Raw genomic sequence first — 26,250 nt, 5'->3', positions numbered from 1 at the left:
TACCATTAGCGCAATGTCATTGCCTGGCGTTCCAGTAAATGCGTTAGTTTGTCTGCCCAAACCTGCTGTCCAATCATTCTTGAATGAGCAGAGAAATCACTAGCTGTCAGGCCTGATAATCTTAAAAAAAATTAAACCGTTTGCAAATGAGTTGAAATGTATTTGGTTTTTTACCCCCCAAAAAATGCGACGTTGGAGCCTACAAGTGAGTTACTATGCTATTTGTCATTGAAGGAAATGTGTGTCTGTATATGTATTTGAAAAAGAATAAAAATTGGGGTTTGCATTTCTGATACATGGGGCCTTCCTTACTCTTCATACACAATACTATCTTCTTGATACACCATGTTGTGTATATGTGTAAGATATCCACTACAGAGATCTGAAACAGCCAAGAATTTTGAGAGTCTATCCCTGCTAATTTTAACTTATGAGTCTTCTACTCCCAACTGCTTAAAATAAAAACAGAACATAACTATATATTTTTAAACTTCAAAATAAGCAATGCATGGGAAATTTTAAAAATAGTTAGGTCAGGCAGGTATTGAACTCAGCTTGTCAGAACCAAAATACTTCCTCATCTCTGTTTTTAACATTAGATAGTTCTCAGGTAAAAGCAAGTGCTCTTTATATTGTAAATATCAGTACTCGAGACACTTTTTTGCTGGGTTGGAGATCTATATTTTAGACCTGTGCCTCAAGATGTTGAGCTCTGCTCTTATATAAAGAAATTTTAAATTAACATCTACAAAAAAGCATTAAAGGGGAAAATGGATTTTTTTAAAACAACAAACAGGCTTATTTAAAAGTCGAAGCTTTAAATTAGGGAACAGAACAGGAGCCAACTTGCATTCTTCCAGAGCGCCTCAAACTTCCTGTGATCCAACCCAGTAAATGTCCCTCCTTGTTTTATTCTTTCAACTCACACTGCTCAGACTGAATCCTTTCCAATTAGCATTGCCTGTCCAGGTAAAAGATCCATGGTATCTACTCCACTGCTTGGGCAGTTAGACCGGTGGGTTATAATCACAGGCCTGGTGGGTTATAATCACAGGCCTGGTGATTTATAGGTTTCTCTGTGTGGGAAAGTTACTACTCAGTGAGCTGAGGTTTGAATTTACAGTACTGCTAGCTTATTCCACTTCCGTTTTTAAATACAGTTGTGAACAAGCTCATTTGAAAGTGAATTTACAGTCCTTAGAGTAGGTTACCTGGCAAATTACTCAGCTACAAATTCTAGCTTCAGTTTGTGAAAAGGGGTTGGTTTCTTTTTTTTTTTTTTTGGTAGACAAATCAAATTTTTCTTTTTATTGAAACTTATTGAATGCAATTTATGCAATGTTTATAGTTTTATTCTATTAAGTTAACCCGGTCACTGTTGCTACTGTTATTAAGGTACATGAAAAAAGAGCCAATTAAAAAAAAAAATACTATGGAAGTGCTATAGAGCAAAGGTGAAGTACAGAAGTAAAGCCTACAGTATGACTTAGGTTAGCATTTTAACTGGGTTCTGTTCTAAATATGATGACAATACGCCTTAAGCACAAATGATGTTGTTGCTTGCTCTTATGAGGTGTACATCCTATAATTGTTTAACCTTTCTGCATTCTGCATATACTATGACATTATAGGTGTGTGTCTTTCTCATCAGCACTGTGGATATTGGGAAAAAACATCCTATTAAATGGAGCAAAAAAGTGGCTTGCAGAGTTAATGGAAACCCAGTAAAAGGCTAAGAGACAAGAGAGCGAGTAGCTCCACCAGAACGCAAAGCGAGTCTGTGAACCACTTGGATGGGCGCTACCTTGAAGGAGTTTTTGGTTTCTTTGTATGAAGACTGTTGGTTTTGTTATGTCAGAAACCACCTATAAGTATTTAATGCTACTAATTTCCTCCAGCTTCTAGAAAGACAGCACTGCCATGTACTTCTTAAAACACACAGGCTTCTTGTTTAAGATTTCATTTGAAGCATTTCTTTGTCCTAATTAGTCTGTAAATAGGGTGTTGTAATACTTGCTTACACTCAACAGAGTAGCTGCCAGTGCTTTCAGGTTCTTTAATGAAAGGCACCCTCATTGCAAATTGATTTATGAATTTTAAGAAACTTCTGGGTGTGTTCTGTGACAGAGTTCATGTCAGTTTCCCAGCCTATTGCCCTTGTAACATGAAGCATCTAAATGTTGGATGTGGATTCCTAACAAACAAGCTTATTTTAGAGTTAACCTATGTCATCCAATTTTTTTCTTCTCTGTCCCCTTTCCTTGTTAGATGTGAATGTTCCTGAATTCTTGGGAGCAGATAGTGATGCCAGTTAATGACTTCAAATATCCCAACTTGACAGGTAACTTTTTATTCCATCACTCATTGCTATTTCTACAAAATTGTAAGTTCATTAATAAGGTGAAATCCAAGTCCAGTGATCAAAGGAATACAATTATATGACGAAGTGCAAAACGTGAACTTTAGGGTTGCCTATTGACATGTGCTTAAGTTGAGTACCTAAAATGTTTTTAAACACCGTAGTTACCCCAGCTTTCCACTAGATGACACTTTCACCAAAACGCTTTAATCTCAATTCACATATTTTCTGATTCTTTCCTTTATTCCCTGTTAGGCTGTCATTTTGTGTTCCTTTTTCTTGAAAGGATTCCTTGGATGCTTGATTACTGTGACTTCTCTGTTGTTCCTGCATATATTAGTGATGCTGTGGAACTGCATCAGTGCTGTGCACAGGTGTTCTTTCTGTGATTGAAACGACCTGGTCTTCAATCCTCACCCTTTCCTAGTGGCATGATGGGCAATTGAAAGCTATGAAGATTTCAGAGCCTTAGCAAGCACACCACTTGACTTGGTCAATGCTCATCATATGTCAGTCTATTGAAATGCAAGTAATATTTAAAAAAATATATATGTTGTAAAAGGTAAATGTAGTCTGTACTACTGTCAGTACCAATTACTCCCGAAATTAAAAAATCCTCTCTAAACTATTATCGCATAAGTGCTTGTGCAGTAAGGACCAACGTCAAGGTCTTTAAAGAAACTTAATAACCTAAATGGCTTAAATTTTGGAAGTGCTTAAATCCTCATAAATGTGCTATCCTGCAGAATTTTCAGGCCTGCATCAGGCATATCAGGTGCTTTGTACAGTTCAGGGAATGTTGGATGTGTAAGTAAGATACTGTAGAAATGTGGAGAGGACAGCTTGAGTGAATGATGAGTGAGGCATTAGGGAAAAAGATGGAGGCAGAGAGGAAAAGCACCACCACCTGGGACCAAGGCACCATCAACCTTAGCTTGGCGTACCTCAGGGTCAGGCAGAGAGGGGAACTGTTTCTGTCCAGGAGGACACCCCTTGGATAGAGGGCAGCCACCTGCCTTGGAGGTCAGCAATCCAGACACAGTTGTTTAGGCAGGCCATAAGCTGAGAAGCAAAACCTTTCTTTGAACTATATCTCTATTTCCTGTTTGTGCTCAGTCTCCCACACCTCTTTCTTTAGGGTGGTGGCCCTATTGGATGGACTACCTGAGTCCAACTCATATGATGCAGGGCTTGGAAGGCAAGAGGGGTAAGAACAGACTGAGTGCACCTAGAGAGCTAGTATGCTATGATTTTCTACCTTGTTAAAGATTCTTACTTTAGGCACTTGGGACTTCGGCTTGAGTGAGAGGATCAAGCAGTCTGATAGCTGTGAGCTGGTAACAGCAATTGGGTGGCTTTGCAAACACTAATCGTCAGGAACTTGGGTATCTGGGAGGCTTTGCTTTGGGACTGGGTATCTATATAGTGATCCTGCAGAGACAGATTGGCACCAAAGCAGCTTCAAGGATCTAAGCAAGCATACTTACTAAAGTCAGTGACTCATATCCATACAGAAAGTGTTCTGCTCCTGATTCAGGCCTTTATTATTTTAAACTCTTAATTAAGTCTCTTTGAACCCACAGGTGCAGCCACTTACTGATGCTTATTTGTTTTCTTTTATTTGTCACAGGCTTTCATTTACCAGAATATTTGAGGCAGACAATTGAACTAGAGGTATTTGAGGGGATTTTAATCTGTTCTTGGAAACTGTGACAAACTTGTTACTTTTCTGCTCTGTTCTCTGGACACTAGTATGGGCATACGTTTGTAGGCAGGTCTCCAATAGGTGATTAGACCATTACCATTCCCATTTACAGGCTGATTTAAAGTTGATTATGTGTTTATGGCTGCTGAAGTATTTCTTATAGAATAGTATTGTTTTTAATTTTTCAATAGTCAAATATTAGGAAAAAGAAAGTTTTCAGATATATGACGAATGAAATATTTGGGATTCACATGTTTTTTCATGTCTGCCTACTGACTAGCCAAATATTTACAGATTTCAAATTTGAACACATTGAATATTACGTTCACTTTCAGATGCATCATACAACTATTTTAACCACTCTCTTCCAAACCCACTGTTGATGTGCTGATTTTTTTCTTTGCTTTAATTTCTGTGAAGTTATTTCACAATACCTGAGCTGTTAAATTATGCTTACTAAGTTATTTCACTCTTAGTTAAGTTGTTTCATTTTATGATTTCTTAAAGCTCTGTCTAGAATCCAGGCAGTTATGCAAATCACTGAACTTCAGTCATTGTGTTCTTTCTGTATCGATGAATGATATTTTGGCTTTGAGTTTGTTTGGGGGTTTTTGGTTTTTTTGGTTTGTTTGTTTGTTTGTTTGTTTTAGGGTTTTTTAATCCAAAGTAGAATAACTTGGAGGGATTCAGAGGATATCTCATGGAGTAAAGCTTGGCATAGAGGCATAAGAAGGATAGGAGGCAACTGTAACAAATGTTCATTCTGGGTTTGGCAGAGGAAATTTCAATCCATCTCCCCTATCTGCAGGTCAATGTCCTCATCACTGAATGTGCAGAGAGAACACTGTTGTAGCTGTTTTGTTTTATTTTATTTTATTAAATATGTCTAGAACCTAAATAAAATAATACATTTTTGTGTCAAAATATTTAAAATTTTTCTGTTGACAGAAATTATTGGAAAAATCTCAAATGGTTTTCATAATTTTGGGGGAAGGGAGGTGGAGTAAGCTAAGAAGCTGCAAAACTGATTGTGTGCTAGAACATAAATGCACACAAAGTATAAATAAATTCTGTAATTTTTAGGTTAAATTTTACTGTCAACTTCAAAAACATTTAATGCATGTCCTCTGTTTATTTCACAGTTTAGCTGGGAAAATTTGTAACTGTTCATTTTACTCTGACCTCCACTTGGAGGGAGTGCTATGCAGACTTTCTGAAAGCTGGGATTTCTGATTATATTATAATACAAATGTCCACTTGTGATCAGAGAGTCTAAATTCGGCTTAAGTCTAGTGTTCTACATTGTTTTCCTATAGGTAATTGAAGATGTCTACCCAGAAGGGAACAGGAGGTGTTGGGATTTATGGAACTTTAAATGTCTAAAAATAATGGTTTATGCTGAAATACATTCAGATTCATCCTAGTCTTAAAATATTTTTGAAACATGGCAAGTTGTGGGACATTGAGAGTACCATGCTATAGGTGAGGTACCAAGATGTCTCCCTCCCTTCAGCTGCAGGACTCTACCTAATAATGCTGGAAGTTAAAATGAATCATTTATGAGCATCAGTAGACACATGGGTGGGGCCTCTTTGTAAACTGGTATTTTGTTGATGCAATATGTGTGACAGCCTTTTAGTTCTGAATATAAATGTTACTGAGAGGAAATTAGGTTGGTTCGCAGAAGAGATCAGCCAGACCTTGCAGTGAATCTTTCTGAAGGAGCAGGTACCTCCACCAGAACTGTGCTTCAGATACTAGTACATGTAGAAGAAAAATGGAAGGTGAGTGTCTTGAAACTTTACTATCACTTGACTCAGTTCTCAAAATGGAAATAATTAAATGGTCGGGTGTAAGGACATAAAAAAATTTTACATATTGCTGTGTGGAATCAAGTGACGGATTACTTCTATGGTTTAGATTTTATTGTGGACTTAATGAAAAAGAAAAAAACCAACTTTTGGAAAAAACCTTTCCTTTAATAAAGGAAAAAGAGAGCTATGGAGAAGAACTGGTGAAACAACAGCCAATTCTGAGAATAAGAAAGAGCATGGAAAAGAATACATTTTATTTCCAGCATAAACTACAAAGTACTTGTATTCAGTATTCCCATACTAGAAGCAATTATTTCACAATGGGTACCTGAAGTATCCTCTCTGGAATGGAGGCAAAATGTGAATTGATAGAGAAAACCCAGTGACCGGTATTGAAGGTCAGGTTTCTACCAGAGAGAGAAAACCAGTAAGAGATGTGAAATTGATTAGCCTTTACTATTTTCTCTGAGCTGCCTTTGCTTAAGAAAGCAATTGTCAGCTCCTTTGTGATCCAGTTGTGATAATTAACTCTGATAAGCAAACTGTGGGCTGACTTCAGAGAACTTCCCTGGGAAACATGTAATATCTCAACTCCCTGATGTTCCGGTTCAGCTGGATTAATGAGTGGATGAAGTGTAGTTGTCTTGGTTTATAAATGCCTCCAAAGTATGGGCGAGGATCTATCAGGTTCTTTCAGTGTTCTTGACCACAGGAATTCATCATGTGTGCTATAAGCACTTCTGATCCTTTCTTTTCAATCAGGGCACTTTGTGTTATGGTTGACAACTTTCATTAAGATATGAGATTTTCAGTTCAATTCTGTTACTCTTTCTTGTCAGCAGGTATGATGCGTTCATGAGCAATAATGATGTAATGCATTGCCATATTTTTTTTATTGTTGTTGATAGTGTGCATGTTTTTAACATGGGTAACACCCAGGTCTGCATTTATCAGCTGATCTTTGCTGAAGAGCTGAATGACCAATTCATTACCAAATTTAAATGGTTAGATGAAAAATGAAATTATTTTTGTTCAAGGAAACAAAGCAGAAAAAGTTGCTTTCCCCCCCCATCCATCCTCCCCTCCCAATTAATTTAAATTATGATTTACTTCAGGATGTGATCCTGGGAAAATCCACTGATTTGTGTTAGAAGTGTCTAGGTCCCATGGGCTTAGCTATGAGTCTCCTTTTATGTGGATACACCCTTAGTTCTGGATGGGAAAAATTAGTTTCCCCTAAATACCAACTCTGTATTCAACTTAGTGCCAATATAGTTAGGGGAGTTGCATTGTTTGTTTGTTCTGCAGGCTTAGCAGGACGAAACTTAACCCTTAAGAATTAAAATTATGTACAAGACTTTGTAGTTCAGTAAGTCTAATTTCCAAAACTGCTGAGAATCTATGGCTCCCATTGTCTTCAATTAGAGTGAAACACTTCTGAAAATAAGAAGTTATATGCAAATAAGTAAAAATTAGTGTTGCCACCCATCCTTCTGGCACCAGGATGATAATTATCCCTATGAAATGACTGATATCCAGGCAGGATGCCTAAGGGGGGAGCAGCTTAGATTTTTGTCAAGCTAATCATAGAACTTGGGATAGTTTGTCAGCATTTTTTTAAATGTCACAATTTGTGAATATTTCCTTCTCCATTAAGGTCCTCAAAGGTGTCTGCAAACTTTTTGTGACTTTGGGATATGCAGATTGAGACATTTACATGCATATTTAACAGTATTTACAGTTTTGGAGGGATATTTATTCGTATCTATTTCTTTCTTAAGTGAGTTGGAGTGCCACTTAACCTTTCAAACACCTACATTTCTTATCAAATCTTTTATCTGTTCAATTTACTTTATTATTTTATTACTTATATAAAAAACAACTTTCGACTGATAGCATGTGGAAAACGTCTGCTGTCTAGCTGTGGTTGAAAAGTAACTGTCTGTAGACAGCGTGTTGTAATGTGGAGAGAATATTACCATGCAAAATCAATTTTTCAAGTAGAGATACTAATATCATACTTTGGCATCAGGTATTTATAAAGCAAGAAGGCACTATTTAAAAGATGTGAAAACTGTAGCTCAGCTTTATAAATCAAAGCGTTATACAAGTTTCCACCTGCAAGCTAGGGAAGTAGTGAACTTGTGAGGATACTTTTATGGATGTATGTCTCAATCTCAGTGTTGCTGAATTTTGAACAAACTCCTGAATGAATTTTTTGAAATAGTTATCTCTGTCTTTCATCATTATCTCCTCTTTCATGTAATCTTGACCTCAGCCAATGATGGGAACTCAATTATCTGTTTTTTGCCTTTGTGTTTCTTTCTCCATCCTGCAGTCATTGAGCTGGGAGAAGTCGACCTGAACTGTCCTTCCAATTGCCAAATTCATAATACCCATTTCTTTGGAACTGACAGACAGATAATAAGGAGAGGGCAAGCCTTCAGCTTTTATGCTCGCTTCCAAAATCGGGAATGGGATGACTCTGTGGACCAGGCCATTTTCACCGTGGAGACAGGTAGTCACTCCCAAGCTCTATGTAGTCTTACCCAGTCCTTTGCTGGTGAGTAATATATCCCATAGTCTTCAATGACAAATAGTATCTACTCATTCATCTTCTGTGTGAAGAGACTACCTTCCCCTAACTCAGGCAGTTCTGCTAACATGTAAAGTTTTCTCACTCTGCTACAGAAGTCACAAGTGAAAAAGAAATCCACCCTTGGGAGCTTTGCATTTCAAATGATGGCTAAGCAAATTACTTGCCTTTTACATGTGTTTATTTTGTTTAGTCTGATTGAAGTTGTATTTATTTTCCTGAAAAGGTCTCAGACCCTGCGAATCAAATGAGACGAAATGTACCTTCCCAATGGGCAGATGTCTAGATCAAACCTGCTGGAGTGCTTCCTACAAAATTCATCATCCAAAATGCATCAGTATCAGCGTGTTTCCTCCCTCCAACGCCTGTGTTGGCCGCTATATTCTCAATATGCAAATCACATCTTGTGGTCACACATATCAGCGATGTCTTGGAGACTTCTATGTCCTTTTTAACCCTTGGTGTGCAGGTAACAACTCTACTGATGTTCAGAAAATTTTAAGAAAAATGTTAGTGATGAGTAAAAATATCGAACTTAGCTGTAAAAATTTAGTAAAAATATTATTACTTAGCTGGTAAGTAAGGGATGGAGTCATAGAAATAATGAGAAACAGGGAGGGGTTTTGTTTTGTTATTTTTTATTTTTTCCTCCAAGTTCAAGACTGTCTCAAGACAATGTTTTGATTTGGTTTCTCAATGGTAGTAGGGATGTAGTGTAATTTCCCCCCTACACTTTTACAATGTCTTGACAGGACAAGAAGCAATGGGCACAAACTGAAATACAGCAGGCTTCCTCTGAACATCAGGAAACAACTTTTTACTGAGAGGCTGACTGAGCTTTGGCAGAGGTTGCCCAGAGAGGTTGTGGAGTCTCCATCCTTGGAGATATTCAAAAGCCATCTGGACATGGTCTTGGGCAATTGGCTCCAGGTGTACCTGCTTGAGCAGGGGGGTTGGACCAGATGACCTCCAGAAGTCCCTTCCAAACTCAACCATTCTGTGATTCTGTGAATTCTGTGGTATCACCATGAAATAATATAGTACAAATACAAATGAAGTTCCGTAGATCTGGCTCTGGTAGCAAGCAATTCTGGAGTCTGTAGGACCTTGCCAAAATCATTACATGGCAAATATTCACATTGTCTGTGCTTTTAATTTGATCAAAATCAGATACCTAACTCTAAGTGCACAGTGTTTGACTCCTAGAACAGCTTAGCGTGAAGATAAATTGCAAGCTCTGTAATTCAGGTGTACTACAGCAGGGAGAGACTTAAAAAGGATAATATCTATCTGTAAGTAGAAATGAATTTGTGAATGTTTAAAGAGCCCACACCCTTGAACATGTTTAAAAGTATAAATCAAAAATAGGTAGGAAAAGAGGGATCCAGTGAAGTAGAAGATACTGAAGTGCTAGAAATGTACATATTGTCTGACCGATAGCTTTACATCTTTTCCAGATGACCCTGTATATATGGACAATCAGGCCCATAGGGAAGAATATGTTCTGAATGAACATGGGATACTGTATGAAGGAGTTCACAAGCATATTACCTCTCGCCCATGGCACTTTGGACAGGTACTTTTTGAAGACTTGTGCAGAAGTAGATGTCATCCATATACAGATAAATGAAGCATTATCCATATATTTTCAGAAATGCATGCTATGTTATGGAGTGCGAAAAGTTTTTAGGACCAGCCCAGACCATGCATGCACAAAACAAAATGTTTGAGACTCTCACTGTAGCCCAAACAACTGGAAGGAAGTTTTCTGTTGTAAAATTAAGGAAACTGCAGAGTGTTCTTGGAAAAGGGGAAACAGAATACTGTGCTTGTGAAGGAAAATTAAATTATTCCATTGGTCAAACATAAGCAAAAATGACATGTTTTTCCCTTTGATTTTCCTTCAGGCAGATAGTCAAAACCATGCAGACCACTAGGATCTGTGCTTAACAAAGAAAAAAAAAAAAAAAGGGCAGGGGAGGAGACAGGGCAGCTCATATACATGAAAAAGATTGGATTGTTGACAAGAAAGGAACTTTATCAATGTCAGAATACCATGATACCTGTGTTATCTTCTCTTTCCTCAGTTTGAAGATGGGATTCTAGATATCTGCTTGAAGATCCTAGACATGGGTGCAAGTTACCATCATGGCTCTGACCGTGACCATTGTTGGCGCAATGATCCTGTGCATGTCAGCATGGTGGTAAATCACATGGTAAGACCTCCAGTGTGACTTCTGAATAGATCAGGTCACGATTCATTATATTATAGAAGGACAAATTGCACTGTAATCGAACACAGTACAACTAGCAGGGAAAATCCTTTCTGTGCCCAGATTCACAGGAAAAACTTACTTGTAACACTAATCTCTGAAGATTTGTGATATGCTGAGGATGTGAAGACATGGTCAGCTATTTGAAATGGTTGTTTTTCTTTTCTCTTTCTAGATAAGCAGCCATACCACTAATAGTATCATGAAGATTCCAGAAAATAACGATTACCTGAAAGGAACAAAACCATTTTGCTGGAATGGAAGTGTCTCTATTCTTCAGCAGTGGTACAACGGCAGATGCAGGCCAGTCAGATATGGGTACTGTGGGTCTCTTGCTTCAGTAATGTGCACAGGTATGATATTTCAGTCTGCCCTTAACTAGTTATCCGAAAAGGAAGAGAGAAAACCAGAATCAAAAACTTCTGACCCTAAAAACTACTAGAAGAATACTGCTCATAAGCATTTTACTAGAAAAAAAATGGGATATTTTTCTCTTGTTAAGATATGGCATGGCTCCTAATGCAGTGCTTATTATCAACCTATTGCTTTCCTATACAGTGTGAAGAGGAAGAAGAAAAGCAGTACTGTCTTTTCTGTGACCTTTATACCATGCAGCTATCAATACTGCAGCTTTTATTAAAACGCAGAGCAAGTACAGCATTGTGGAGCCAAAATTTATCCTTTGGGTGAGGTTTGAAGGATGAGAAAAAACACTAAGTTATGAACAGGAAGAAGACCTCTAGCAATGTCTCCTCCAAAACATAAAAGCAGCAAGCTACTATCTTCTTCTACTGCAAAGGATGAGATAATAGTGAACTAAACTCTACAGACTCAGAAAAAAAATGAGTTCTGACTTTATAGCATTTATTTACTAAACCTGCTTCTACATTGAAAAAAATTGAATTGGTATTCCATAGATGAATCTGTGTGTATTACACTGTGTTTACAATAAAAAAAAAATATGGTGTTTTATTAATGCAGGATCAGATTCATTACCTCTGAACTTACAACAGATTTGTGTTTTGTTTTGTTTTGTTTTGTTTTGTTTTGTTTTGTTTTGTTTTGTTTTGTTTTTAAAGCTGGAAGAGTAACAAGCTATTCCTTTCTGCTAGGCTCTTTTAAGACTGCTTTTCAACCACTAAAAAGAAGTTTTGAAGACAGAATCACTGCATCCCAAATATTGCCTCCTATCCATTGTGTTTATATAACTGCAAAGTAGAATATAGGAGAATTATTTATAAAATAAGTGAAGGATTTGCTTGATTAATTACAATTTGTAATGACTCATGAACATTTTTTTACTTACAGTGATGAGGTGTTTGGGAATTCCAAGCCGTGTTGTCACGAACTTCTGTTTTCCATGCTCGATTGAGAATCCCCTTGGTATCAATGAAATTTTTGACTGTACTGGAAAAAACCTGTGTGGTAAAGACAAGCTATGGTAAATAAGAAATAAAAAAGCTCTTTTGGTTTTGTCAAAAATTAAATGATAGAGAGACTAATATAAATCTAGCAGATCAGTGTATCTCTTTCTTTGGTGTGGCAAGGCTGTTCAGTTTCGTAATAATGCATTTCAAAAACATGAAATTACTGAAGAGGCTCAATCTACATTTTCAAAAAAGAAAAAAAAAAAACACTTGTGAGAATTGATGCTGCCTGCTTACCCTTCTCAGTTGAAAGAATAAGGCCATCAGTGTTAGTAGCTTTAAAAATATTAAGTAGATCATGAAATGCAAGGGAAAATTTGTCACAAATTAGGACTGTTATCTTCAATCATAATCACTGAGTTGATAATTATGTTGTATTCCTGAGATTCCTTATCATGGATTGCTTCATTCTTGAAGCATTGAACCTTTCAGTTCATGTTCATATAGCTATGACATTATCACTCATCATAGGAGAATTTCATGTTTTCACCCTTGGCCTGTATGTTCATGGTTTCACTGCACCAGAATTTTGTTTGTATCCAAGTCTGATCTGTGAGAACTTTTAATGTATTTTCTGCCCTTTCACACACCAAAAAGATGAGGTGAAACTGAAATACTAAGGGAGTGAGGATCTTATTTTAGCACAAAAGATTTAAGGGTTTATTCTTTGTTAAGCCATTAAAAAGAAGACTAAGACAGTATGTGATTTTCCTCTAAAGAACCAAGAGGAAAATGTTAGGAAAATAAACTAGTTAAACAAAAGAACTGTGTTGGCACATTATCAACTAAAAAAAAAGGGCTATAAGAAGAATGTTTTGCAATCAGGTCTGCAGGGTCCTGGAACAAATTTCCAGTCTGAGTGATATAATGCAAAACAAACAACTCCTATCCCCAAACATCATTACTGGTGTTAAGACATAGAGAGTCTTTAGTTGATTAAAAGGTTATCTCTGACATGGTTTTCCTCCATCGTAAGGCATTGAACCTGATGATCCAAGAGATGTCTTTAATCCTATATTCCTGCATCCTACAGGCGATATCACTGCTGGAATGAATCTTGGATGGCTCGCAGAGACCTAAATCAATGCTGTGGTGATTGGCAGTGTCTGGATCCGACACCTTTGGAAACAGGCAGAGGTAACTGTTTACTATAACTGTAATTGTTTTCCTGTGCTTATGTTGTTGAGTTTCTCTACTACTCAGATTACAATTTATTATAACATTTTTGTTATCTGGCTTAGGTTCAGCTTGCAGCGGTCCTACATGGGTTCGAAGCATCAGAGAAGGGGAACTGGACTTGGACTATGATGGTCATCATATGTTTTCTCGAGTAAATTCAAACTATGTTGGCTGGCTTTCCCAAAACAATGCCAAAAAAACAAAATTTTTCTGCGATGCTTGGCCATGCGGACAACATCTAATCACCAAGAGTGTGGGCAGTGAGCAATTTGAAGATATCACTGGGGCTTACAAGTATGAACTAGGTATGATGAAAAGTCATTAAATGGGTTAGAGGAAATTTTAAATGATAATCATATAAAATTATCAATGTAAGCTCTCGTGTTAAAATGAGTAGAACAATCTGAAGTTATCTTTTTTTGAGAAAGAGGAAGAGGCCTTTCTGTTCAAAGATCTTTATTCTTAAACTTCTAAACATATTTAGATGATTCAAACAAAACACACAGTAATTACATCCAGGATAGGATAGGATAGGATAGGATAGGATAGGATAGGATAGGATAGGATAGGATAGGATAGGATAGGATATTTTAGTTGGAAGGGACCTATAACGATCATCTAGTCCAACTGCCTGACCACTTCAGGGCTGACTAAAAGTTAAAGCATATTATTAAGGACATTGCCCACATGCTTCTTTTTAAGGCACTGACAGGCATGGGACATCAACCACCTCTCTAGGAAGCCTGTTCCAGTGTTTGACCACCCTCTCAGTAAAAAATGTTTCCTAATGTCAAGTCTAAACCTCCCCTGACACAGCTTTGAGCCAATCCTGCATGTCTTATCAGTGGATCCCAGGAAGAAGAGATCAGCACCTCCCTCTCCACTTCCCCTCCTTGGGAAGCTGTAGATAGCAATGAGGTCACCCCTCAGCCTCCTTTTCTCCAAACTAGACAAACCCAAAGTCCTTAGCCGCTCCTCACAGGACATGCCTTCCAGCCCTTTTAATACTACTATTCGTATGTACATGTTTTAGTTTCACCTGTACAGTAGTTTAAAATATTAACAGAGTTTAGATAACCTAAAAAAAAACTAAATTCTTTTAAACCCAGGATTAACTTCTTACTTGTTCCTTCTTACACCAGGTCTGCCAGAAAATATGCTTACTTACTAAATTCATGTATTATTAGGATATTCTGCTGTTCTTAACTTTGGGCTACTGATTACTCATTTTCATCTTCCAGTAGTGAGAAGGAATCCAACCAGCAAAATTGCCTAAAGGAATGAAGAGTGGGTCACAGCTGATTGTAACTTTACAAGCTCTGGGTTTTTTTTTTAATAGGAACAAAAAAGAAAAAAATTGATAGTTTCTCTGTTTGAATGGTGTATTTTGCCTTTTGAATTCACTTTAGGGTGATCACTCAAAAATCAACATAGTAACATTTCATATTCACCCTAACCCTTATAAAGAGTTATATTTTGAGTTTTGCACTAACTATACATTTTGAGATTTATATCACCATTTTTAAATTTAACTAATAAAAGTAAAATAATTTTTTGAATGTTTTTCTGAGGTATTTATTTTCTTCTATGCATTCAGACTACTGTATATTGTGTTTCATTATCTGGTGGATTTGTTCTACATCAAGCCACTACATTAGGTTTCAGGAAGGAGGAGGAAGAAATTTAATTATCATTATTATTTGGGTAGATATGTCTTCTTGTGCCTCCAGCACATTCATTATCATGTATCTTCTTCAACAGGTTCTGTGAAAAACAAAGAAGCCTATTACCGGGCTTACAGACGAATTCACCCAGGATACTGCAATGCTTCCAACTGTCATATTGAGAGAGACTTATCATCTCTGAAAAACCCTTTTTTGAGTGACTCTGGTATTAACATGAGGTTAAAGATGGCTAACTGCCCCATGTATGGTGAAGACGTTCAACTGCACTGGCTGCTGGAAAATTTGCGTAGTGAAAACAAAACCCTGAAATTTAATTTGTCTGCACAAATAATAACCTACAGTGGTTGCCCCATGGATCAGTTTTGGAAAGACAGTGTGAATATCACGTTGGGTCCAAGGGAAGGTAAGAAGATGAATTTGCCTAATACCCTTTTGTCCACTGTTCTTTTCAGGAGACAGTTTGTTTTTTAGGATTAGTGGAGACTTCCTAATAGTGGTGTGAAGTGACATGAATACAGTGTTAAATATTGACAGCTGAATTCACTTTAGGGTGATCACTCAAAAATCAACACAGTGTCAAGATTACATGTATAATGACAGGTAAATTGTAGTCTTTCCTTAATTTCTCAAGGCTTAGAGATTGTTCTGATCATTTAAAAACTTATTTCCACTAAAAGTTTAATTCTGGATTCTATATTCAATACAAAGATAAAGTTGCAACTGTCTATCAGAAAAGCAATTTGTTTCCTTTGGCCAGAAGATATTAGCCAGTGTAAAACACTTCTTTTGAGCACTAAAGTAGCTATTTCTAGATATACCACATGCTGGGAAGTGCAAAGGTGTAACAGAACAAAAACACTTGTTTTCATGGTTAGTATCCTTTTCTGAAAGAAAAATGACACATCATTATAAGACAAAATCTCATACCTGATATTAACATTCTGTTTTACTAAGCTTTATTTTGCCTGCCTTTGAATTATTGCTTTAAGAATTACACTGGAATGAAAGTTGCCAAATTTTGAATAACAATAAACCAACCTCCTTGTAAATGCACCAATATAGTTATATTAACTGAAAACTGTGAAGCTGGTTGTGGAAGGTAGCAATGTATCACCCTAAGCCAGGAAAAATCATGTCTGTTTTCAAAGATGCTGTGATAACTTAATATTTAATTAAGCCATTGTAAGTGCCAGTTAAACTTTAGGAGGAAGGAAAGTGGAAATAGTAGCCAAAAAAGCAGAAAAAATAATTAAAATAAATTTGTTTTACAGTGAAAAAAATTCCACTGTGTATATCATATAGTCAATATGGACCTTATCTCTGTGATCACAACATTATGAAAGTAGTTGCTGTCTCAGATCCAGAGTGTGGAGAAGTTCTGATGGTGAGCAGGGATATCGTGATCAACAGGCCACCTGTTATCATAAAGGTAAAGAACTTTAATTATGGGATTTGTGATCTAAGGAACAGACTTATGGACTCTTATTGGCCACTTCCTAAGTACAATGCCGATAAACTTGGAATTCTTTCTTTTTTCCTTTTCTTTTATTATATTTTTTTTATTTTAGCAAGATCAGTGTAATTTTAAATGTATAACAGTTGACTTAGAGTGATGTATAGAGATCATAGAAGTAAATCAGAAAGAAACGTGTACGAATAATCCTTTTTTTTTTTTTTTCTTACATTTATTTACTTCATTGTTAATTTTGTAAGGGTTACAAAACATAAAATGTGTTTGTTTATTTTCTGACTAGCTGCTGAGCCAGCCCAGGCTTAAAGTACCATGTACTGCAGAGATCTCCTTCTGCAATCCTCTCCAGGAAGATATGAAGAACTGCGTAATGACATTAGAAGGCTGTGGTTTATTCAAAGAGCCACTGACCATTGAGTAAGTTCGTCAATTATTTAAATGGAGATAATAGTGGGGCTTGGCTAAGGTGTGCTAGATCAGAATAGGTTTTGAAGAAGACAATAGTTCTGATATTTTTGGTGTTTAGGACCTGAATAGGACTTTTTGCCCCTTATTACTTTGAGACTCCATTAAAAGTCTCACTCCTCTTGAAACTGACGGATCATTTAGAGCTGGCAAGATATGCTGCTGCCTCATTTTTTTCAAGATTTAATTTATGTCTGTGTTTCAAATTTCTGTCTGAAAGGGAATGCACTCTTTTCTTTAAAAGAAATTCTAGCCGGGTCCCCCATCCCTTATAATCCTATTGAGTTTATGATAGAATTCCTCTAAATCTTTATGAACTGGCACCACATATGTGAACAATTAGAAAACGACAGAGAAATAGCAATATACATTCTAAGCTCACAACACGTTAATCACAGGAAGCTGGAAACTTCCAGGATGTTATAACATCCTAGGAAAAGTAGCTGTTCATTAATATGCATTGCTATTCTTCATGACAAGGAGAACTGACAGAAGTATGACTAGTTTTAAGGGGAAGCAATTAGGAATTGTTCTCTCCGAATAATAATGAACTTGATTCCACAAAGCTGCCTGATCCAACTTAGACTACTGGAAGTGAGAAGCAGTAAATACATCTTTGAGGCAGAAGGGTGCTGCATTTTTGAAGAATTCAAGCGTATCGTGAATGAGTTTCCAGTTCCAATTACAGAACTGACTATGGGAGTTTTCCAAATCTTCTTTTGGGACAGAAATTGTTACCATGCTTTTCACAACACAGAATGTGTTTTTTTGGAGGAAGGCAAGAATAACAAAGTTGTCATAACAGTTTTTCTCGGAAAACATGTTGTAGCAAATCAAACCTAATCGTGTGCGCTCATCTTGTAGCACTTCAGGTCTCTGAGCTACCCATGGTCGTAATTCTTTTCCTTCTCTTGATCCAGTTTGGGAACGTTGGCAGCCAACCAACAGGCACGGACCATCGTGGAGTTCACACCTTACAGGCTTGGCAGCCACCGGCTCCTGGCCAACTTTGGATGCCACAAGTTTGCCTACTGCAAGGGATGTGCCAAGGCTGAAGTGTGTTGCCCCGCAGGCCAGAACAGCACCCTGCCCATCAGCCAGAATGGGTCACTCCCAGTGTGTGAGAATGGCTCCCTCCCCATGAACAACTCTGGGCCTGTCCCCGTGGCGGACCCTGCGTTCAACTCCACGTGTGAATACATATGTATCCCAGTGTGCAACCCAAACTGTAGTGCAGGAGGCCAGCCTGTATATGACTTCGTGTACCTCCCTGCAGGCCATCCCTTATGCAACTCCATCTGCAACCAAGGCTTCAATCCAAGTGCCAATCCTGGTTTCAACCTGGGAAGCGATCCTGGCTTCCGTGTCATATGCGAGACTGTGCCTCCCGCTACATGTGCCCCGATGCCTCCGTCCATGTATGGCTCCATGCCTGCCCCAACATCCAACCCCGTGTGCCCCCCTATGCCTCACGTGATGTTCGAGACAGGTCCTGCTCCCACGCACCAGCCTGGAGGCGGAGGGGGACCGATGTCTTACTCTGTCTCTGTCCCCACAAATAATGCGGTGAGTGCCCTGCTGACCCACTTCATGGCTGGCTCGGGTCCCACTGTGGCAACCCAGGCAGTCCCTACCCATATGTCTGCTCTGCCATCCCACCCTATGTGCTCTCCAGTAGCCCATGCTGTCGGCAGTCCCATGCCGCCACCAGCTCCCCTTTCAGTGCCTGCTGCCTCCATCTCGCACGTTGTCTGCGGCTCTGCGCCCTCTCCCACTGCCCAGCCTCCTTGTGGCCCAATGGCCACCCTGCCCTCCCAACCCCTCAGCACCCCGGTAGCCCATGGCATGTGCTCCCCAGGCCCCTGTCCAGCAGCTTCCCCGGTGCCCCTCTCTGCCACCCGTAGTGCCACCCCAGCAGGGCTGCAGATGGGGAGTGCCCCGGTGGCCCACTCGCTGTGCTCCCCGGCTCCCCGCCCTGTGGGACCCCCGGCGGCCCACTCGCTGTGCTCTCCGGCCCCCCGCCCAGTGGGGCCCCCCGCAGCTCACTCACTGTGCTCCCCCACCTCTGTCTCACTGGGGGCCACGGGGGCCCGCCCCACCAGCTCACCTGCTGCTCGCCCTGAGGACTCATCAGCAGCCTGCCTTCCGTGCCCCCCGGCCCCGCGCCCCCTGGCAGCTGGCACGGCCCGCTCCCTCTGCTCCCCCACCTCTCGCTCGGTTTCCCGGGTTGTGGGCACCCCAGGGTCTCGCTCAGTGTGCGGCCCTCAGTGGGGCCCCTCCTGTGACACCACCACTCGCTCGGGCTCCCACTCCACGTGGGCTCCCGCCTCCCGCTCAGTGTGGAGCCCCACGGGGCGCTCTGGCTACTCCCCCTTGTCCCGCACTGCCTACGGCACGCTCACGCGCCCTCCGTACAGCTCCTTGTCCCGCTCCTGCTACAACACCTTGTCCCGCTCTGCCTACACCACCCTACCCCGCTCCACCTCTCCCTCTGCCTATGCCACCCTGCCCCGCTCCAGGTCACACCCCTCCGGCAGCACCCTGCCCCACACAGGGTCCCGCACACCCTGGAGCCCCGGGAGGAGCACTCTCACCTACTTCAAACGCAAATACCTGTAATGGAGAGTAACCTAGGGAAAAGCCAAAGCCAGTGAATTAAAGCCCATGTGCAGATGCTTTGAAAGAGGTTAGAAATAGGGTGATGGAGAGCAGTGTGCATAATCCTGGGTATTTATCCACACATTTGAGATGTGCCAGAAAGCAGGCTGATAGCTGACCACTGAGAGATGCATTTGATGTAATACTTGTATGTCTTGAGATACAGTACGGTGGAAGCGACAAATGAATGTGCTCCCCATGGAGCCGTCGTGACAATAGTTGCACAGTGCAGGTAATCAATCAGACTTACTTGCTCAGTCAAGCTGTTTTATAAATGATGTGATTTCACTCTCTCTTCTCTTGATTTCTTGCAATGCCTATTTCTCAGATCTCCCTGGGCTACAGTACTTGTAGCAAATCTCTCTCCCTGCGTGAAATGTGCTGTCCTTGCGATGCTGCACAGAGGTGGCAGCAGACCTGCCTAAGAGACATTGGGCCACTGAGTCCTGGTATTGTGGCTTGTCAGATCTGTATGCACTCTTATTTCCTTAGTTATGAGGCAACGAAAACGGTGGAGGTCATGGAGTTACTAAATCATTACAAATCAACTGAAGAATTTAAAAAAAAAAACAAAAAAGCAATTATAATAAATATAGTATTACTACTCTTGCTGTATTACAGTTCCAGTATCAGGAATCCAAAGGTCAGATTAGAAAGGCTGCAAAACTTGATGAACAATTAATACCAATTTATTGGCTTTCACAACTGAATGTTTTTCATGTAGCATATTCCAAAACTTTTCTCATATATATTGCATGCATTTAGGTTCATGGGACAAGCTTTAATTCCAAGGCTGTGCCTTTTTGATTCAGTATAGCTAGGAAACTTCTGTCACGAGACCTGAACTAGAGAAAGAAGTATGACACTATCCTTGCTTTCCAACACCCAGCCCTCCCAACTGAAAGGTTAAGAAGGTGAACCAAAATGTGTTACCTGTTCTTCAGATAATTGGTACCGTTTCACTGCTAACCTTCTCCCAGTGTTTTAGGAATCAAAATCATACATTGTCATAATGGAACTGTCCCCAAATTTTGGATTTGCGCACAAGAATTTTGGATTTACTGACAACACCTCCCATCCCTCCATTATTTTTCTGTAGTGCTCTATTATTTTTAGTAGCAAGTGTTAGTGGGGTTTTGTGGTAAGATAATTTTGCTGGTGCTGCAGAATCTTCAGTAATGTAGCAATAGTATTTCAGTAGTATCATTGTAGTTCACACCCCTATGCTCTGTGATGAGATTGAGTAACCTTCCAGGGATTTTGAAAAGGTGTGGTGTCCGATGGTAGCTATGAACATGCCAACACTATCAACTACATAGTAATTCTGAGTATGGTAGAATAAATATTTGCCTGGACATTGTAGTAAAGCGGTCATAACTCAGTGATTTGTTTTTTACGCAGTTTCAATAGTCTCTGTTAGGTATTAGCTGGGAATGTCTTTGCCTGACTGACAATAAAAATAGAAATTTAAAACACACCTGTAATTCTGTTGTTTTGGTTTCTTTTTTCAGTAATACCTCTTCAAAACTGGGGAATAAATCTCTCCAGATACACTGGAATGTGAAATCTTCCTTCCACTCTGTTTCTGTTATATTTCCTCTTCCTTTCAGTAAGATCTGAAACCAAAGCTTCAAAATAAGGTCTGAAGTTAGGGGAAATCTATAGATTACCTACTATACCTGAAATACTTAGTTTGGCATTAGAGGAAAAACTCAGTCATCCTCTTCACTCACAATAAAGCTTTCCACTTACAGATGCTGCATGAGTTTTTCCTTTGTTTTCATGGTCTGCAAAACTCACAATCCACAGAAGTGCCAAAATGAACAAATCTTTGGGTGGCAGAGGAAGAGATAAAAAAGATACCAACACTATCTACTTAAGAAAAATTGTGATCTTTTTTAGAAAATATTAATAATACATGACACATCATTATCAAATAACATTTCCGATTTCTGTTCCCAGTAGTGGTTTGACTTCTCCAGTTTTCCTCATTTTTGAGAATGAGCTTGATTGCATATTTCAGCAAATCCAAAGATTTGGTCCCAACCTATTAATGTCACTAGTGCTGTCAAGAGTGTGTGCAAACTTTACTCCCTGGTCTTCTTGCCATGAACATTGCTTTTGAAAACTGTAGAAGGTTCATTATAATTAGAGGATAATAGAAGTCCTTTTAAGTTCAAAATGATCCTAATACTAAAGAAATTATCTTGAGTGTGTTGTTGTCACATACATCCTAGAAATAACAAAAAGTAGGTTGTAGTCTCCTAGCAAAGTCCATTTTAGAGCCTGATATTCATTTGGGGGGGGAATCTAAACAAAAAAATCCTCAACCTAATAACAACAAAAGAACCCAGCAAACAACAAGATTTAAATTATCTCGTTCTTAAATTTTTATGAGTGAAAGGCTCTAACCTATATTTTATAAGGTATCTCCTATCACAGGAAGCATGGTTTAAATTTTCACAAAACTACTGTTCTGTTTTGTTTTGTTGTGGGTTGGTTTGTTTGTGGGTTTTTTTCCCCAAAACTGACATGTCTGGTTGTCTCAAATGCACTTTCTTGAAGCAGAACCCACAAGAAATTCAGTATTTATTTTTTTTGCCTAATGTATTTAACATATTGAAGATTAACAGTATTCTGTAATGTGGTGTGATACATCATAAAGAAGTCTAAGAGAATGGGAGGCCAACTCAAGCATGACAGTTACAGTCATCAGCTATTGAATACAGTACTATCATATTTATGTGTTCAGGAATACATTTTAATTTTAATCTCAGTTCAGACGTATTTTATTTAAGTGAGAGAAATATATTCACTTGTTTCTAGGCCAGTGAAAGTGAAAAAAGGCAATTTCTCATGTATTATTATAGTTACCTTTTCTATGATTTAACATGATAAATAGGAGTACTGGAATTTATTTTTTGTGCAACTAAAATAAGGTTGTATTTCTTTCAAAAAGATGAGGAAGAAACTAGTATGTGATAATTTTCAGTTCTTATCCCTAACAGTTCATTAGACATTTACAAATCCTTTTTTAGATGAAAAGTTATGAAGATTTAGCTGCAAATTAACTGTTTCAAACTTCAAATGTTTAAGGTTTATGCTTCTTTGGACATTTGCTGGTAACATACCATAAAATGCCTGAGTGAAATGTGATTTATTTTTATATATTCCATTACCTGCAAGAAAAATATTGAAATGTACAACTCAATGAACCAATTTCCTACCAAGCATTAGTTATAGAGGTAAATTAAATTCAATATATTGTATCAGACAAGAAGATTAAATTAGGGAAACACTATATTCATTTTGCTTAGTGTTAAAAACAAACAAAATCTTTTGGAACGTGTACTATGAAGTGTATAAAAATGAAAGAAATGAAATATGCTGACCAGGAAAACATGTGAAAGTATTCAAAATGCAAAAGATGACAAGGATTTCTTTTTTTGTTATGCAACAATTTTATGTCACCTGTTGTACATTTCCATTATATCTGAATTTTCAAAACTCGATTTTTTCATACTGCATTTGCAGAAATGTTTTTATAAGCAAAGGTCTTTATCTGTAGAAGGAAATCCTATTCAAATATTTTACAGGCATCCCACCTCTTTCTTTCTTTTGATGTGTTAGATGAGAGGAATTTCTTCCACACCTTTTTTATATTCTTCCTGGATGATCTTGTTCAAGCTTTTAAATTCTTTGTCTTTGAACTTCAAGGTATGTTATGTAATATGCATGTATGCTCATTTGTATTGGATAATTTTCTGACTCTGACTAACACTGGAATAAAAGTTGAGTACAGAGACCAATGCAGAACTGAAAACAGAAAGTGTTCCCAGCCCAGTGATCAAATGCAGTGTACACGCACAGCTGAGCCCTTGTTACTATTCTGTTGCTTGTTTATAGTAATAATTAAGTCTTCTACCACATTAATTTGGATTTTAAATCTGTTTCAGATGTACTAACTGGCCACACCTGTCTAACTTTTCAACTAACCATAATTTTTTTCCTGCACTTCTCTCCTGAGAAAAGTTGCCATTGATGGTGCTCAGTAGACTGCATTAGCTATTTGAGCAACCTGTACTTTTTCGTATGTTCACTTCCAGCCATCATACATCTGAACTGCATGTGTGTTTTCTCTGTAAGGCGTATTTTTAGTGCAGGCTATCTATCGGTGCTACGGGGTTTCAATAAAGAGCATTCATAGATATATATGAATTGGTTGCAAAAATTAATAAAATGAAATAATATCTAGAAAACCAGGAGTTATGTGTAAAGAAGGGAAAATCTTTATGGTGTAAAGAAATGTCACCACTATACACCATTTTCTTTTACAAAATCTCTTCTATAATTCTGGTGTTGTCTGATTCCTCATTTTGAATATCAAACCTCAAAATTTTATTAAAGCTATAACAATATGTCAAGTTAGCTTTAGATTAATTAGAAATAGAGAAATGTTGGTGTTTGAGATAAATATTACCAGGAATCCTTGTTGCTCCAATATATTAAAATATACCAGTAAACCTAATCCATCATCTGCAGCAGTTTCTGGGTATAGAGCTCAGACACTGGGTATTGACCTAAAAATACTCTATAATTCTGGCTAAGCTAAATGTAGCATCTTCATCTTCTAATTTTTGCTTATCTTTTCATTTCATTTTGACTTTTTTTAGCCTTCATCCCTTTTCCATGCAGGTGGAACAATTAGAATAGCTAGAGGCTGCTCAAATGCAAATATCATCAAAATTGCTACAACAGCCTTCAACAGACATTTCAGAGTCTCTAATAGGGAATTCTGTCTTCGAAGCACAAACATTATAAGACTGAGAGACTACTGAGGTTTTTGTAATGATCTTGTTTCTTTCCTTTAGGTGATGTCGGTCAATTATATAATAGCATGAGTCATTAGGGGTATCAACTGCACATTAGCTGAATACTAACATGTACACTTTTCTGCATCACTGACTGATGCCATTTGCCAAGGACAATATCTGTGCAGAAGGAATGATAAACAGGATTCATTGAGATCTGGTCTATAATGACTTCACAGTGAAACTTCATATGCTCCTATAAAACTAGGTATGAAGTTTATTCAAAAACTATGGATCAAATAGAAATAAGATGTAGAAGGGTTATCTGATATATAAGGCAAAAATTAGGCACTAAATGCCCAAAATTAAAATTCTGAAAATTTTGTGATGGATACTGCTTAATCCTGGTAACGTCCAAATCCTGCAGGAGCTTTACTATTTCTTTTTAAAACCTTGAGGTGTCTAGATTTATGTCCCAATATGTATAGATTTTTGTCCTAGTCAGAGTTGGATTGATCCTTATGTGTTCCTCATTACTCTTAAGCCAAATCAACGTCCAGAAGCTAGATATTTCCGACATAAATTCCCTTAGTCATCTAATCCTTGAGGTGGTCACAATGCATATAACATAAGAATATCCACAAAGTTTAGAAATAGCCTTCATCATTTGTATTTTATCTACTCTTTAACATCCATCTATAGTTTAATGTAAAATGCAAGAACAGTTCTAACCTAGATCCAAAATCTAGAACTTATACAACTAAGTGCATTAGCAACATGCCAAAGGACTTAACTTTCCTTCTGTTTTTTTTCAACTATATTTTTTTTTTTTCTCCCAGCTGTAACAGGAGGGTGCTGTCTTTCTCTTCCTCATTACAAAAAAGAAAGTAAACTTCTCTGTCTGTCTTGGAAGGGCATTTCTGGAGACAAAGGACACATTCAGTTCCAGTAAACAAAGAATCAAATAGGAAACTACTTCTTGATATAAATATTCTAGGTGCTTGATGCTGGTTGTACTTTAAAGGAAAGGTTTAGCCTTCTTGTGCTGATTCCCAGAGGGATAGACATGAGTATTGCTCTGAGTGAGGCACATAATCCCTGTAGCATAAAGTTTTTCCACATGCTTGTTTGCTAAATGTTTTCTTCTTGGCTGTCTATAGAGAAGTGAAGGCAACTTGTTCTGGTTACCTGCCAGCATTCACTGGCTCCTTATCCGGGCCACTAACACTCTTGCCATCCACATAGCATCATATTCTTTATTTATTTTGGAGGGAAGTGAGTGAATGAGGGAGAAAACTCATAAACATTAGTCACTACAGTGATTATGTAGAAAAGGCATCACCGGCTCAGTAGAAGTTTCCTGTTCAATTCTTCCCATACTTACTGAATTGAAAACTGCTTCCTTAATCCCAAGAAAATACATTCTCCAGAAGGGCAAAAAGTAAGTTTGTACGATTTTTTGTGGTGGGAAAAAGGAAAGAGGGCAGTTTTTTGTTGATTCAAACCTTGTAATATGAGATAACACAGCTGTTCACACTCTACCAAATGAAGTTCACAGAGGAAGGTTGTCCAAATCTGTCCTGTAGAATGACTTAACTAACTACTGAACTTTTTCCTTTTAAGCCATGGCTACCCTGAAATGATGAAGCTATCACCTATCCTTTTATGAGTATGGCAACCACTCTGATGTCTGAAACGGATTTTATGTCAATGAAATATGAAAGGAACGAGGACTTTCAAGCAAATGGAAGTGTTCAAGCAAGTACAAATAATAAATATAAATAAATGTAAATGCCCTTCTGTTCTA

The 26,250-nt window shown here is 38.2% G+C and overlaps 1 protein-coding gene across 1 annotated transcript; it reads left to right on the top strand.

Annotated features, from left to right (window-relative positions):
- Positions 1 to 5,841: 5,841 nt before the first annotated feature.
- Positions 5,842 to 19,593, top strand: LOC309598451 (protein-glutamine gamma-glutamyltransferase 5-like; the record flags this gene model as incomplete). Its single annotated transcript, XM_082329058.1, has 13 exons — positions 5,842 to 5,848; positions 8,217 to 8,396; positions 8,701 to 8,943; positions 9,932 to 10,050; positions 10,562 to 10,690; positions 10,923 to 11,100; positions 12,056 to 12,188; positions 13,208 to 13,311; positions 13,416 to 13,658; positions 15,115 to 15,441; positions 16,325 to 16,467; positions 16,793 to 16,926; positions 17,895 to 19,593. The coding sequence occupies 13 exons, from the start codon at positions 5,842 to 5,844 to the stop codon at positions 19,591 to 19,593; spliced, it is 3,639 nt and encodes a 1,212-aa protein (XP_082185184.1).
- Positions 19,594 to 26,250: the final 6,657 nt, after the last annotated feature.

The sequence above is a fragment of the Platalea leucorodia genome (assembly GCF_965183815.1).
Source record: "Platalea leucorodia genome assembly, chromosome: 1".
Taxonomy (NCBI): domain Eukaryota; kingdom Metazoa; phylum Chordata; class Aves; order Pelecaniformes; family Threskiornithidae; genus Platalea; species Platalea leucorodia.
Note: the sequence above shows the minus strand (reverse complement) of the source record. Positions and strands in the feature narration are given on the sequence as shown.